The sequence below is a fragment of the Thalassophryne amazonica genome, chromosome 16 (assembly GCF_902500255.1).
Source record: "Thalassophryne amazonica chromosome 16, fThaAma1.1, whole genome shotgun sequence".
Taxonomy (NCBI): Eukaryota; Metazoa; Chordata; class Actinopteri; order Batrachoidiformes; family Batrachoididae; genus Thalassophryne; species Thalassophryne amazonica.
Window position 1 is genome coordinate 75,738,782 of NC_047118.1, and position 14,659 is coordinate 75,753,440.

Below are 14,659 nucleotides of genomic sequence, written 5' to 3' on the forward strand. Positions count from 1 at the left end.
ATACAATAGAAAAACAGACCTTAAGATTTGGTACAGTAGCCTTTGTTTGCAATTAGAGGTCAGATGTTTCCTGTAGTTCTTGACCAAGTTTGCACACTGCAGCAGGGATTTTGGTCCACTCCTCAATACAGATCTTCTCCAGATCTTTCAGGTTTGGACACCGTAAATAAATACAAATGTTTATTATAAATGCAACAGGAGATAAATTAAGAATGACTGCAGTGTGATTGGAAAGTAGGATTTCTGTGACATAAACCTCATGATGAATTTTTTTTTATTGAGTCATTTCAATTTGTAATTACGTCACAATATGTGATTGCCTTTAATGTTGTGATCAGAACAGTCATTTCTAAAATATGAATTTGACTAGTGATTGTGAATGTTGTAAAATTGTGCACAACAATGGGAGAGCTTCTACCTGTGCAAATGTCTTTTGACTTTGATTTCTTGGACATTTTTAATGATCCATTCATTTATTGTTAAAATATAAAATGAAACAGCTTTTTAAAAAATAAAATAGATGTTTAAAGAGCTGATTATTTAGAAGCAGGTGATGTTATGCTGGAGTTCCGGGACAAGATGAAGGTCTCCTCGGCAGCTTTGACCTCTGGTGTTGTTGCTGAAGGTACTTTTGTCCTATTTTGAAGAGCAAAGATGTTTTCTTCCGACTGGACTTCATGGTGCTCAGCTCATCAATGGAAGTCTTTGAAGTGCATCTGTATTTAAGTTGTCTGGACAACAAATGTTCCTGATTGGAACAAATAAATATTTCTTAAAATATAAAGAAACACTACAGTATATATATACACACATATACATACATATATATACACACATATATATATATACATACATACACACACACACACAGTTCACTCAGATCAACTGTGCTAAAAGGCAAAGCTACCGTTAGCCAATCATTAAACCTTTACAGCAGTTCAGTAAATGTCACGTTTTATTTTTATATTAGTCTCACCTCGATAAAGCTGCAGAACTAAACTCTGTTGGTCAAACTGGGACTTCGCATATATCCAAAAAGTGGGAGATTTCAGACTGAGTGGATTTGCTCCATCAAGCCGGCTGCCTGCCTCGCTTTGCCCAGGGATGATGCCTGAACCACAGCTTCTCTGTGCGGGTTGGCCCGATGTTGCGGTCCGATCGATATCCCACCAAGTCGTCAGTCCTCCGTCGGTCGGCGTCACTCCAAAAAGTAGCTGGAAAAAAAAAAGCTTCTCCCAGCAAGGTGATGGGAAAATTGTTCTACTGCTGTTTTTTTTTTTTAAAGCTATTTTGTGGTTCAGCCGACACAAATTCAAGATAGCTATCGCTCAACTTTTTTCAGGTTGTGGAAACAGCCAGAGTGTGACATAGCAATCTCTGCCCTCCTTGCTGCTTCCAAAGCAAAGAGTCTGACGTCACGCGTTAAAGTGTTGGTGGGTGTTGCCTGACGTGTGTAAAGCGTGCAATGTGAGAGGCCCTTTACAGCTGAAGTGTACCTACAGTAAAAATGACAGACCTCTCCATTCTTTGTAGGTTTGAAAACGTGCAAAATTAACAGTGTATCAAATACTTTTTTGCCACTGTATGTGTGCGTATATATATAAATATATATATATATATATATATATATATATATATATACACACACACACAACAAAAATATAAACGCAACACTTTTGGTTTTGCTCCCATTTTGTATGAGATGAACTCAAAGATCTAAAACTTTTTCCACATACACAATATCACCATTTCCCTCAAATATTGTTCACAAACCAGTCTAAATCTATGATAGTGAGCACTTCTCCTTTGCTGAGATAATCCATCCCACCTCACAGGTGTGCCATATCAAGATGCTGATTAGACACCATGATTAGTGCACAGGTGTGCCTTAGACTGCCCACAATAAAAGGCCACTCTGAAAGGTGCAGTTTTGTTTTATTGGGGGGGGATACCAGTCAGTATCTGGTGTGACCACCATTTGCCTCATGCAGTGCAACACATCTCCTTCACATAGAGTTTATCAGGTTGTCAATTGTGGCCTGTGGAATGTTGGTCCACTCCTCTCCAATGGCTGTGCGAAGTTGCTGGATATTGGCAGGAACTGGTATACGCCGGTCCAGAGCATCCCAAACATGCTCAATGGGTGACATGTCCAGTGAGTATGCCGGCCATGCAAGAACTGGGACATTTTCAGCTTCCAAGAATTGTGTACAGATCCTTGCAACACGGGGCCGTGCATTATCCTGCTGCAAGATGAGGTGATGTTCTTGGATGTATGGCACAACAATGGGCCTCAGGATCTCGTCACGGTATCTCTGTGCATTCAAAATGCCATCAATAAAATGCACCTGTGTTCTTCGTCCATAACAGACGCCTGCCCATACCATAACCCCACCGCCACCATGGGCCACTCGATCCACAACATTGACATCAGAAAACCGCTCACCCACACGACGCCACACATGCTGTCTACCATCTGCCCTGGACAGTGTGAACCGGGATTCATCCGTGAAGAGAACACCTCTCCAACTTGCCAAACGCCAGCGAATGTGAGCATTTGCCCACTCAAATCGGTTACGACGACGAACTGGAGTCAGGTCGAGACCCCGATGAGGACGACGAGCATGCAGATGAGCTTCCCTGAAACAGTTTCTGACAGTTTGTGCAGAAATTCTTTAGTTATGCAAACGAATTGTTTCAGCAGCTGTCAGAGTGGCTGGTCTCAGACGATCTTGGAGGTGAACATGCTGGATGTGGAGGTCCTGGGCTGGTGTGGTTACACGTGGTCTGCGGTTGTGAGGCTGGTTGGATGTACTGCCAAATTCTCTGAAACGCCTTTGGAGACGGCTTATGGTAGAGAAATGAACATTCAATACACGAGCAACAGCTCTGGTTGACATTCCTGCTGTCAGCATGCCAATTGCACGCTCCCTCAAAACTTGCGACATCTGTGGCATTGTGCTGTGTGATAACACTGCACCTTTCAGAGTGGCCTTTTATTGTGGGCAGTCTAAGGCACACCTGTGCACTAATCATGGTGTCTAATCAGCATCTTGATATGGCACACCTGTGAGGTGTGATGGATTATCTCAGCAAAGGAGAAGTGCTCACTATCACAGATTTAGACTGGTTTGTGAACAATATTTGAGGGAAATGGTGATATTGTGTATGTGGAAAAAGTTTTAGATCTTTGAGTTCATCTCATACAAAATGGGAGCAAAACCAAAAGTGTTGCGCTTATATTTTTGTTGAGAGTGTGTGTGTATATATATATATACACATATATATATATACACACATATATATATATACACACATACATACACATATATACATACATATATATACATATACACACACACACACAGTGAGGAAATCACAATGTATGTTTTTTTGTTTTTTTTTTTATGTCTCACAGTGGACATGCACCTAAGATTAAAATTTCAGACCCCTCCATGATTTCTAAGTGGGAGAAGTTGCCGGACTGATGTCGACTGAGTCTGGAAGACCTCGGCGCTAGTCCACGTTAATAGACTTCCTGCTCTCCTTTGGCAAACGCCGGTGTCGCTGACCGAACGGGCCCCCACTAAAATTCGGTCTGCCCTGCCTTCACTGCGCATGCATCATCAGCCGCGGTACACAGATTATCACGTCATTTCTGCTTCAAACTACACTCCAGTCATCTGTCTCAGCGACAGATATCTGAAGCTTTTGTACAACAATCATTTCCATATAAATTCAGTATTATTTCATCATAAAAAATGGAGGAAGGGATGAGACCACTGCAGCTACATGAGCTGCTAGCTGTTGCGTTCACTGCGCGTCAGTCATTTCAAAGCATCACGGAGTATCGCCTCATTTCTGCTTAAAACTGACTTTAGAACGATTTAAGAGGTTTTACCTTGTCATCTGATGGTTAATAATCACATTAATCCATTTGATCGCTTTGAGTGAAGAGACTCCTTCTCAGACGTGCTTCTGAGCTCCGAAATGACGCATGCACAGTGGAGGCAGGGCCGACTAATTTTAAGGGGTGGACCGTTTGGTCGGCGACACCGGGTTAACCGTCAGAGTGTCAATGCACCCTAAAATGTTCTGAGTTCAGAACACAGAGTACATCTTTTGAAACAAACTCCATTTGGACCAATTCTTCCAAACCATCTGGCTGAATTTATTCATACAGTTGGGGGGTGACTATGTACCATGTTATCTTCATGTCACCGGATGCTGGAGGTGGTTAAGCCCTGCCTAAAATGAAGCTCCAACACAGAAGCAGCTTGATGTAAAACATGTTTTGGCTTCTTTTTTTTTTGGTTTGTGTTTATTCACTTTAGACACTGTGCCTAAATCAGGAGTCACAACTCTGATCCTTGAGGTCACCTGTCCTCCTAGTTTTCCAGCTCTTCTGGTTTCACCCATTGCTGAAAACATGGGGGTCAGGAGATCTCTAAGGGCAGGGTCGTGATCCCGCATGTTGCAGGAGTTCCAGTACCCCACAGCACCCCCCCCCCCCCCCCCGCAAAACAAAACACATGTAGTCTGGCTGGTCTTACTGCCAAGACCCTTCTAATATCCTTGTGAGGGTAAAGAGCCGGTCCACAAGCAGGACGGAACCCATATTGCTTCTCCTAAATCCAAGGTTCAACTAATGGTCTCAGTCTCCTCTCAGTACCCTGGCATAGGCTTTCCCAGGGAGGCTGAGAAGTGTGATTCCTACCTGGAATTATAAAAATTGGAGCACACTCTCCGGTCCCCTTTTTTAAAGATGGGGACCACTGCCCCACTTTGCCAATCCAGAGGTACCGTCCCTGACTTCAATGCAACACTGTATAAGCGTGTCAGCCATGATAGCCCAACAACATCCAGAGACTTCAGCATCTCAGGGCAAATCTCAGTTTTTGCCTCAGTCACCACTAAGGCCACAGTCCTTCTGGCCTGCCAGTACCTGTCCACTGATTCCAGAGACCTCTGTGCCAACAAGACACGAAAGACCTCCTTCAGCCTGAAGGCTTCCCTTACCACAGGTGTCTACACAATAAATTGATACTGTAATCATTGCAACGGGTTTGGATGTTTGTGGCTCCTTAGAATTTGGTTCACTTTATTTTACCCACTTCCATCTTTTTTTATACAATGAGTTTGAAAAGTTTAAAGTTGAAACCTGTTCAATCTTTGTAAAGTGACACAGGAAAAAATGAACAACAGTAAACATTCACAGAAAGTAAAACCAGTTTAGTCCTTAAAACTGCGCGGCCTTTCAAATGTCACAAAACTGACAGAATTTAGTGCCTACTGAAATCCAGGCATTATAATGTTGGTTTATTTTCATAACATGTTGCAAAATTACAGCTCATTTTAATTTGGACAATGTATTTACCTGGGAGAAATTCCAAGCCAACATAATATTTTCATTTCCTTCTCACGTCATCTACAAGAGGAAGCGCGTGTGCGCATGAGTGAGGTTTTGAGATTACTTGTGATCTGACGCACTTATGTGATGCATGTTCCTGGGGCATGAACGCTAACATCCGTAAGATAACTTGTAAATGACTTCAGAGGTGTTGTCTGGTTCCACAAAGTGTTTCTAGATTTAGAATTGTTTATTTCTCCCCATCTTTTACAAAACAGAGGAGAAACATATTAGATTTATACAGAAATAATCTGTTTTGGAGCGTTCCACACTGCCTTTCTTTACCTCAATTTGCAGTTGCAGTTTGTTTCCTAGCATCTCTCACGAGAGTTTGGGAAGCCCCGACGTTATCTATGATGTCGCTACCAAATGTAGGTCATGGCGTCTGATTGCTTGAAATTCTCCCCTTCAGGGGGAGAAATTCTACATGGTTTCAAATTTTGATCATGTTGACAATATCATATTATGATTCTCTTATTTTAATGCTGAGTAATAAAATTATAGTGGTGCCAAAGAAAATTCTTTTCATGACTTAAGTCTTAAAGAACTCAGAGGCCGTAGCGCTTTAACCCATTTATGCCCAAACTTTTTTTTTTAAATAAGTGCAAAAGTTGCATTAGTACCTTTGAGATTTTTTATTGTGAGTAGAAAATGACGGTGATACAATTGTTGCCAGCGGGGCAAAACAGGTTAAACAAAGAAAATCTGATTTAACAGTGGAACGAGTTCAGAGTGAACTTCCTCATCCTTCAGCGACACTGAGGATCCAAAAGGCCAGCAGCTAACAAAGCTCCCTGCGTTCTCATATATCGTGTCTGGGGACACACCAGGTGTGGCAAGGTGAGGAACAATGGAGGGAGTCATGTGAGAGTGCTTGGGAGGAGTCCTGTTGACCGGCTGTTAGCTACAGCTTCTCAACTCCCACACATAAGCTATACCTCACTGCACTGGACTTGCAGTAAACACTAACAAGTCATACTAGACACTTGATCACAGACTACATGGCTGCACTGGACTTGCACAGACTGCAGTCAACTTTCATATCACACTTTCACAATGTGCAGTACAGCTGCTTCTGACCACTTACATACACCTTTCTTACCTTTACTACTTATGCCTCATCTTGCCCTTTTGAAAATTTATTTCATTTTCTTACACGCTTCTTATCTTATATTGTCTTTAAGACACAATGCTGAGTGACTTTCTCATCAAATTCATTTCATTGAAAGCGTGACCTCTGTATTAACATACATGTGACAAAAACTTGAAACAAAGTGTATGGAACTCGACCCACTGTGTGGTTTTTGGTTCTGTGATCTGCTTATTTACAGTTTGACACACTGAGGTGTATAGGTATAGTCCTCAAAATTGACCTTCGACCTCAACCTCAGAAAAAAAACAGTCATGGTAAAAAAAAAAAAGAAAAAAAAAGAAACTACAACAGCACTCAGAGAGCAGATGATAGCTTATTCACTAACTCTGACCAGGAGAGCGCAGCAGTGGGAATTGTGACTGTGAAAATATATATATATATTTTTTAAACAGCAATTCAGCCCCCCTCCCCCCAAAAAAGACTTAACAATATAAATTAATAATAATAATAATAAAAACTAGACAAAACTAGTATTACTAGCAATACTAGTATAAAACTAGTATTTTCACATTTTTATTTTAATGGTTTGAAATTCTTTTTGAAGTGACAAACACAGATATAGTTCAGCTCAAACAATAACAATCAGTTTAGATCAGACTTTAGTCTGCAGAACCTGTGATCAACTTGTTAAAAAAATATAAAAATCTTAATTTGGTCCAAAATCACATGAACTACAGATGTTTCTCTTAAATTTGTCTTTTGAACTTAAAGTGGGATAAGAAATTGCAATATATTATTTAGTGTTTGAGCTGATCATATTTTAACTCTTGTTTCGAGCTGCTGCTCTTGTTCAAGTGCAAACAGCATGACAGGCTGAAAAGTGAAACTTTTTAAAGATCAGCTATCAGCTTCATGGTTCAGCTTGGTTCAGCTTGAATGCTTCGTCACAACCCTGGATTTCACACAGTCGCTGCAGCCATGAGATGGCGGCTCCACTTTCATGTCACTTGTGTCAACATGAAGCAGAGAAACTTAACACCCCAGAAAAAAACAAAACAAAACTTTTTTTTATCGTTAAGCATGATAAAAGATTTTGGCACTTTTTGTTCTGGGTTTGGTGGCAGACCACCTGCCTAGCAGAACAGGTTTCAGCCAAACACACAGTGGACTTACTGTTTCTGCTGGTTCTGAGCTTGGACAGCAGCTTCTGAGTGGATGCCAGGTCTCCGGTCTTCACAGCATGGAGAAGATCCTGCTCCTTGCCCATGATCCCACCTGGAGTCTGAGCAAGCTTCACACCAAATCCACAGTCCTCCTCAGAACGACATGTCGAATCTCCGAGACATCCACCTGTCTCAGGTCGGAGTGAGCTGAAGAACCGGCCTCAGAGCTCCAGAGCCAAGTCCACAGACAGAAGAACTGTTCTGTGGTGGCTTTGTTTTCAGGCTTTACTGGTGAGGATTCCTTCCAGGGTCATCGAGGAGCCAACAGGAGAGACAAGAAAACCAGATCAGCTAATCCACCACAGGACTGTGAAAAACCATAAAGAATCTGAAACTGAAGGGAAAAAAAAAAAACTGTAACAATGAAAACATTTATTAAAAAAAGAAAAAAAAAATCCAAACATCAGATGGTTCAGCGTGCTGCTTCACCCACAGTGACCTCATGACCTTGTTTTGTTCTGGAAGTTTCCATTCATGTTTGTAAGAACAAACTCATTCACTTTTATTTATACAGACATCGTTTCTTTTTCTAAAACAAGATTGTGACATCACAAACAGCATCACAAACTACAGAACACAGAGTGTAAACCTCAGTCAGCAAGGGTCGTAAGTAAATCCATAACAGAAAAATGAGCGCGATTGAGGCACTTTTGATTGAGAAATAATGCAAAATGTACACCAAATGTTTTTTTTTTTTTCCAATATTAAATTCAAATGTCCACAAAATCCACAATCTGGTGTAACAGTTTATCTTCCCTCCAGAATATCTTACTCCCCGGGTGGGAGTTGTCTTAGGATATCTTCCCCCCCCCACCCCTGAAAAGCAAGTCTGCTGTAGCATTATCACTGATTTCATCATACCCAGATTTATATGTGGCTGACAAAATAGAAAACAACATTGAAAGTGTATGTCACAGGATATCTTACCCCCCACCCCATCATGGACAGATGTTCTATCATATGTCAGGTTGTCAATCAGGTCCATATATGTGTAGAGTATATTTGGAAGGGGGATTTAAAGATACTTCAGAATAGTAAATATTACTATTGTAGATAGTTATAGATGCATACAGAAAGAAAACCAATATCATTCACCGTCAATCAAACTGTGCTTGATCTGGGACCATAAGACATCCATGAAATATAGAGTTTAAAGTGGATATGACACCTAAAAAATTAGGTAAAACTAATATAAATATCAAAATATACATACAGTATAGTAAGTTGAAAGTGGTTTTAATTATCATCACTGAGAAATAAAGTTTGTACAGTTTCTCAAAAATGTGTTTCTTAAAGCGCGCTGGTAGCGTTCCATCAGCGGTCACGTGATGCCGTGACATCACAGCGTGTAGAGTCCCGTCTTTGTCTGTTAGATTAACAACAGGAACAGATGGACCTCAGCATGGACAGTGACGAGATCAAGAACTTTTCTGACTCCTCTTCAAGTGTGGATTATTTCTGACTTGGATCCTGAGGATGTCGCAGCAGTGATTAGACCCTACAGCTGGAGCCGTATCTTTCAGACGAACATTCAAACCAGGAGCATTCTGACAGCGAAAATAATGCAGACAGTGTTTATGGCGGAGCTGAAGCAGAGGCAAGAGACGTGCCAATTCCGATGGATTCTGAAAGGCTGCAGAATATGGAATGGTAAGGGAGGCTTTGATTTTTGTCGCTGCTGTTTATAACAGTCTAATTACTGTATAGCATTTTCGATTCAAGCGTCTGTTTACCACCTTTGTTACTGTTCTGGAGCCGCGACAGTGCAGATATTACTTGCGGACCACCGTCATTACCTTCGGGTTTTTGCCGTTTGAGTGCCTGGCATTGCATTCATCCGTGTTTAGTTACATTATTTTCACAAAAGAATAGGAAATAAACGGTGAAAGTTTCAAAAAAGATCGCCGAAAACAACAGTGAACATGCCGCCGCCATGTTTACATGCCACCGCCGTGTTTACTACGCAAGTTCCTTGACCATTTCAAGATTCTTGTGATTATTTGGGGTTGACATTTTTTCGTTTCTGTGAGTGGTGCGAGAACATGGAGATGGTAGAGTACAGTGTCTGCTGTGTTTGTGCAATATGCTGCGACACACTGGTCAGGCATATCGACAAACAAGTCCCTGAGAGCTGTGTTTAATCAAAGTTTCTGCCGCTAAAAAAAGTGTAAACAACGGATGCCAGGCGCGCAAGCCGATACGGTCTACATGTAGTGATGTATTTTAGGCTTGGTGCTCAGCGGGAAGCTGGTCACGGGGCGTGCACATTTTTCAGTGGCGGGATGTTCAAATGTTATATATAACGGGAGAATCACTTCCATTTTCCAAAAACGCTTAGGTTGACCGAATTATATAACCTTGTTACATGTAATAAGACTACGAGGTCTGTCAATAAAGTAACAGACCTTTTTATTTATTTTTTTTAACTATATGGATTTGATTCATATGTTTTTACGTCGCACAAGCTTGAACCCTCGTGCGCATGCGTGAGTTTTTCCACGCCTGTCGGTGACGTCATTCGCCTGTGAGCACGCCTTGTGGAAGGAGTGGTCCCGCCCCCTTGTCGGATTTTCGTTGTCTGGAAATGGCGGAATGATTTGGACTTTTTTTCCCATCAGAATTTTTTCAGAACCTGTTAGAGACTGGCACCTGGAAACCATTTGAAAAATTTATCTGGCTTTCTGTGAAAATTTTACAGGCTTCACAGAGAATAAGGACTGTTACTACAGCTTTAAGGACGGCTTTAAGGACACTCGGCGCGCCGCACTCCAAGCTGCGACGACGAGGCAGAAAACGCCAGATCATTTCTAAGCTGATGGCTCTGTGGATACGAGACCGTCGTGTGCACTTTCTCTGGTTATCACAAGAGCTGGACATCAGCCATTTTCCGGCAGTTTTCACTTTTAACAAGAGATTTGTCATGGAAAGCCGCGCGGAGGCTTCATGCGTAACGACTGATTCGCTGTTTGAGCGAGACAAAGGAACACCTCCATTTCGGCGTGTCAGAGGACAAGTTAGGACAAGCCCAGCTCTCCACAATTTCTCTGATATTTACTGGACTCGTAAGCATTGAAAGCCGAGATAGGCATGTCCCAACTTGTCCCATGACACGCCGAAACGGAGGTGTTCTTTGTCTCGCTCAAACAGCGAATCGGTCGTTACGCACGAAGCCTCCGCGTGGCTTTCCATGACAAAATCTCTTGTTAAAAGTGAAATCTGCTGGAAAATGGCTGATGTCCAGCTCTTGTGATAACCAGAGAAAGTGCACACAATGGTCTTGTATCCACAGAGCCATCAGCTTAGAAATGATCTGGCGTTTTCTGCCTCGTTGTCGCAGCTCGGAGTGCGGCGCGCCGAGCGTCCTTAAAGCCGTGCTTAAAGCTGTAGTAACAGTCCTTATTCTCTGTGAAGCCCGTAAAATTTTCACCGAAAGCCAGATAAATTTTTCAAATGGTTTCCAGGTGCCAGTCTCTAACAGCTTCTGAAAAAATTCTGATGGAAAAAAAGTCCAAATCATTCCGCCATTTCCAGACAATGAAAATCCGACGAGGGGGCAGGACCACTCCTTCCACAAGGCGTGCTCACAGGCGAATGACGTCACCGACAGGCGTGGAAAAACTCACGCATGCGCACGAGGGTTCAAGCTTGTCTGACGTAAAAACATATGAATGAAATCCATACAGTTTAAAAAAAAAATAAAAAGGTACGATACTTTATTGACAGACCTCGTATGTTGTCTTTAAGTGTCATATACACTTTAAAGGTTGCTCCATCCTGATTGGGGCTCATCAAGTTTTGGTATGCTTTAATCAGTGCTGCCCTGTAGGAATGTTGCCTTTCAGAAGTGGGGGGAAGATTTCCAGGGTGGGGAAGATATACTGTTACACCAGATCAGATCCAGATCAAACTTTGTCAGGTGATAATGAGGGCCAATCTGCACCTCACTTTCAAATTGAGGGATTGGGGACATTTGATTAAGATATAATGTAAAGTATACATTAAATAGGAGTTGTCAATAGGGCTGCCATGACTAGTCGACTAGTCACAACTACGTCGACTACTGAAACCGTCAACAACTAATTTAGTAGTTGGCGAGTCGTTTGCTTTGAACCTTGAACCAATGAAGCAGTGCTTCGATCCACTGCTTCACTGGATCTTTGCTTCACTCCTCTTCAGAAGCGGCAACTCCGCTTCTTAGCCTCTCTCAAAGCCATTAAAATATATCAATCGTGAGTCACTTTTGGGTGGATAAAAGACACCAACTGGGACTCCTGTCTTGCTGTGAGAAAGAAACGAGAATCGTCCTCCGTTCCGTTGCTCCAAACGCTGCGCTGCCGAGTCAAGTTAGAAAAATAAAGTCCGCTCGGAATTAATAACTTCAAAGCGAATCACCATTTAAATCAAATGACACCTCTTTCCAAATGTTGTAATACAAATAATAAACTGTAATCGATCAAAGTGGTTTTTTTTCCTCCCAAAATGAAACGTCCTGGCTGACGTTCAGCAGCCCAAAACTGTATGGCTGCAGACTCCAACAGCCAGCTGAACTCAGCTCAGATATATGGAGTGGCATCCATGCCGTTAATGTCTGAAAGGAAATGCTTTTGACAAAAACTACAGATTTTTTTCTATCTATGTCCAGAGATCAAGGATCCACCATGTAGAGTTTAGATCAAGGATCCAGTGACCAATTTTGTATTTATTTACTTTAAGACTCAAAATGTTGTTGACATAGAAAACCTGTAAAGCCTACTTGTAGCATACAGAAAATTCACAGGAGGTATCGATAAGGGAAATCGATAAGCGGAATCGATAAGGAATTAGTTTGATAAGCGGAATCGATAATGGTATCAAAATAGATAAAATGTGATAAGCTGCAATTTACATATGATCCGACTAGTTGACTAATTACAAAAATAGTCGCTGACTAGTCGACTGTCAAAATAGTCCTTTATGGCAGCTCAAGTTTTCAATGTTAAATTTAAATGGCCACAAAAATCTGTAATCCGGATCAAACTTTGTCATTCGATAAAGGATACCACCCTACATAACACTCTCAAATGTGAAAGAAATTTGATCTTTTTTGACAGTTATGAATTTTTAAAAATTCATTCAATGTTAATACCCCTGTCACACTAGAGGCCGAACGCTGTTCAAATGAAAATTTGGCCCACATTCCGGAAGTGTTGTGGGGCACTCCAGGACGTCGGACAGCAGTCTAAGAGTAGTCTAAACAGTCGGGCAACTTCCTGTGGTTGCACTGACTGTCTTGTGCAAAACAGTCGGGCGGAAATATATTGAATGGCAGATGGAGGGCAGTCTGACCGCAATCTGACTGCAATCTAAATATCTGTACGGTATGAAAACAGCATTCAACACAATCTGATCACATTCAAGGGGTAGTTTGGCATGACCTGCCACGAGCCAAATGTCTTGACTGTACCTGAACACACCATGAATGCAGCTGGAATATATTTCCTGGACTCGTGATCACAACTCGTATGACAATTTAAAATGCATTCATCATAATCTCACTGCATTCTGACAGCTGTCTCGGCAATCCTAATATGTTCTACCAACATTTGTACTGCGTTCGGAGGCTTAATGTGCACGGCATGTGCACAAATCATTCAGGCAGGTCAAGGCACAGTCTGTGTGGTCGGACGGCTGTCTTCCACAATCCTTATCCCCTCCCAGATGTGGCACAATTTTTTTTTTCTTTTTTTTTTACATTCTACCCTGGTCGGCTTAATTCTTGCTAAGTGTGACGGGGCCTTAAAGGATAGGAATTTTTCCAATTTTCCAAGATTTTTCTTGACTTTGACCTTGAAAACTCAATCAGTTCTTGCCTATCAGGATATGAAACCTCTGTAAAAATGTCATAACTGTATATGAAAAATTGTGGGTTACAGACTGTTCACAAACAAGGGTGAAAACATAACCACTGTCCAACTTTGTTGGCGGAGGTAAATATACTGACTCTATTATTTATGTCCCACAAAGCTGTATGCAGGATTTGTTTTCCCATAAGTGTTTTTTTCCATAAATGGCTTATGGTTAATTTACAAAAACAGTACTTTTATGACAAAATCTTAGAATGAAAGGTGGACAGATTATTGGTAGAAGTTATGTGGTAATTTATTGGTAAATTACATTAATTGAAAAAAAAAACATTTTGTTAAATTACCTAACTGATCAAAAAGATTTGATTGGGAATAATTCATCTCAACGCCACACAAAAAAATTTCAGTAGTAGCAGCTCTAAAATGGTGTTTCTGTGGGAATGTGTGACTGTTTCCATGATATGAACTCAAATCCTTTGATAAAGTAACTTTGGAAGTGCACATGCATGTGAGTGTGCACAGGTGAACACATCTCCACTGTCGGGAAACAAGACCTTGGTACAACACAGGCTGCTCACAAAGAAACAGGTGTGAAAACAACTTTGTTGGTGGAGGTAAGAACATAAAATCAATGGAGACAGAATTTTTTTTAACTATATTCTTCACAGCAAGACAGTTGTTGGCTCAATTCCACCAATGCCCACTATGCCCCACCCACAATCAAAACATGCACATTTAGGTTCACGTCCTTACGCTGCTTGTGAGCAAAGCAATGCCTTGGGCTACAGTGCCCCTAGTGGTCACCTGCAGAGGTTAAATAATTGTTTTTCAACTTTTACCGTTTTCATCTTCCAAATGCAGTTTGAACACCATGTGAGCAGAACAAAGAAGGTGTTACTGAGCTAGAACAACAACAAAACAAAAATGTTTTTTTAAGTGAGATCTGCAACAACGCTCTGGGATTATTCAGATCTAATCTGCTCCCTGGTGGATAACCTTTGGTTGAAACATCTTTAGACCCTGGTGAGCTTTTCCATTCCCACAGAATAAACAAGCTTTTTTCATTTATAAGAACCTTCAGATTGAGTTT

The 14,659-nt window shown here is 41.4% G+C and overlaps 1 protein-coding gene across 5 annotated transcripts in view; it reads right to left on the bottom strand.

The window, feature by feature from the left end:
• Positions 1-14,659, bottom strand: part of LOC117527488 (caskin-2-like) — a 172,381-nt gene that overhangs the window by 154,698 nt on the left and 3,024 nt on the right. For 4 of the 5 annotated variants that reach the window (XM_034189858.1, XM_034189857.1, XM_034189856.1 and 1 more), the window contains exon 2: positions 7,677-8,060. In XM_034189858.1, coding sequence (XP_034045749.1) covers positions 7,677-7,770 — 94 coding nt within the window. In that variant the 5' untranslated portion in view covers positions 7,771-8,060. The remainder of the gene's footprint in view (positions 1-7,676; positions 8,061-14,659) is intronic. The other variant, XM_034189854.1, reaches the window with a different exon arrangement.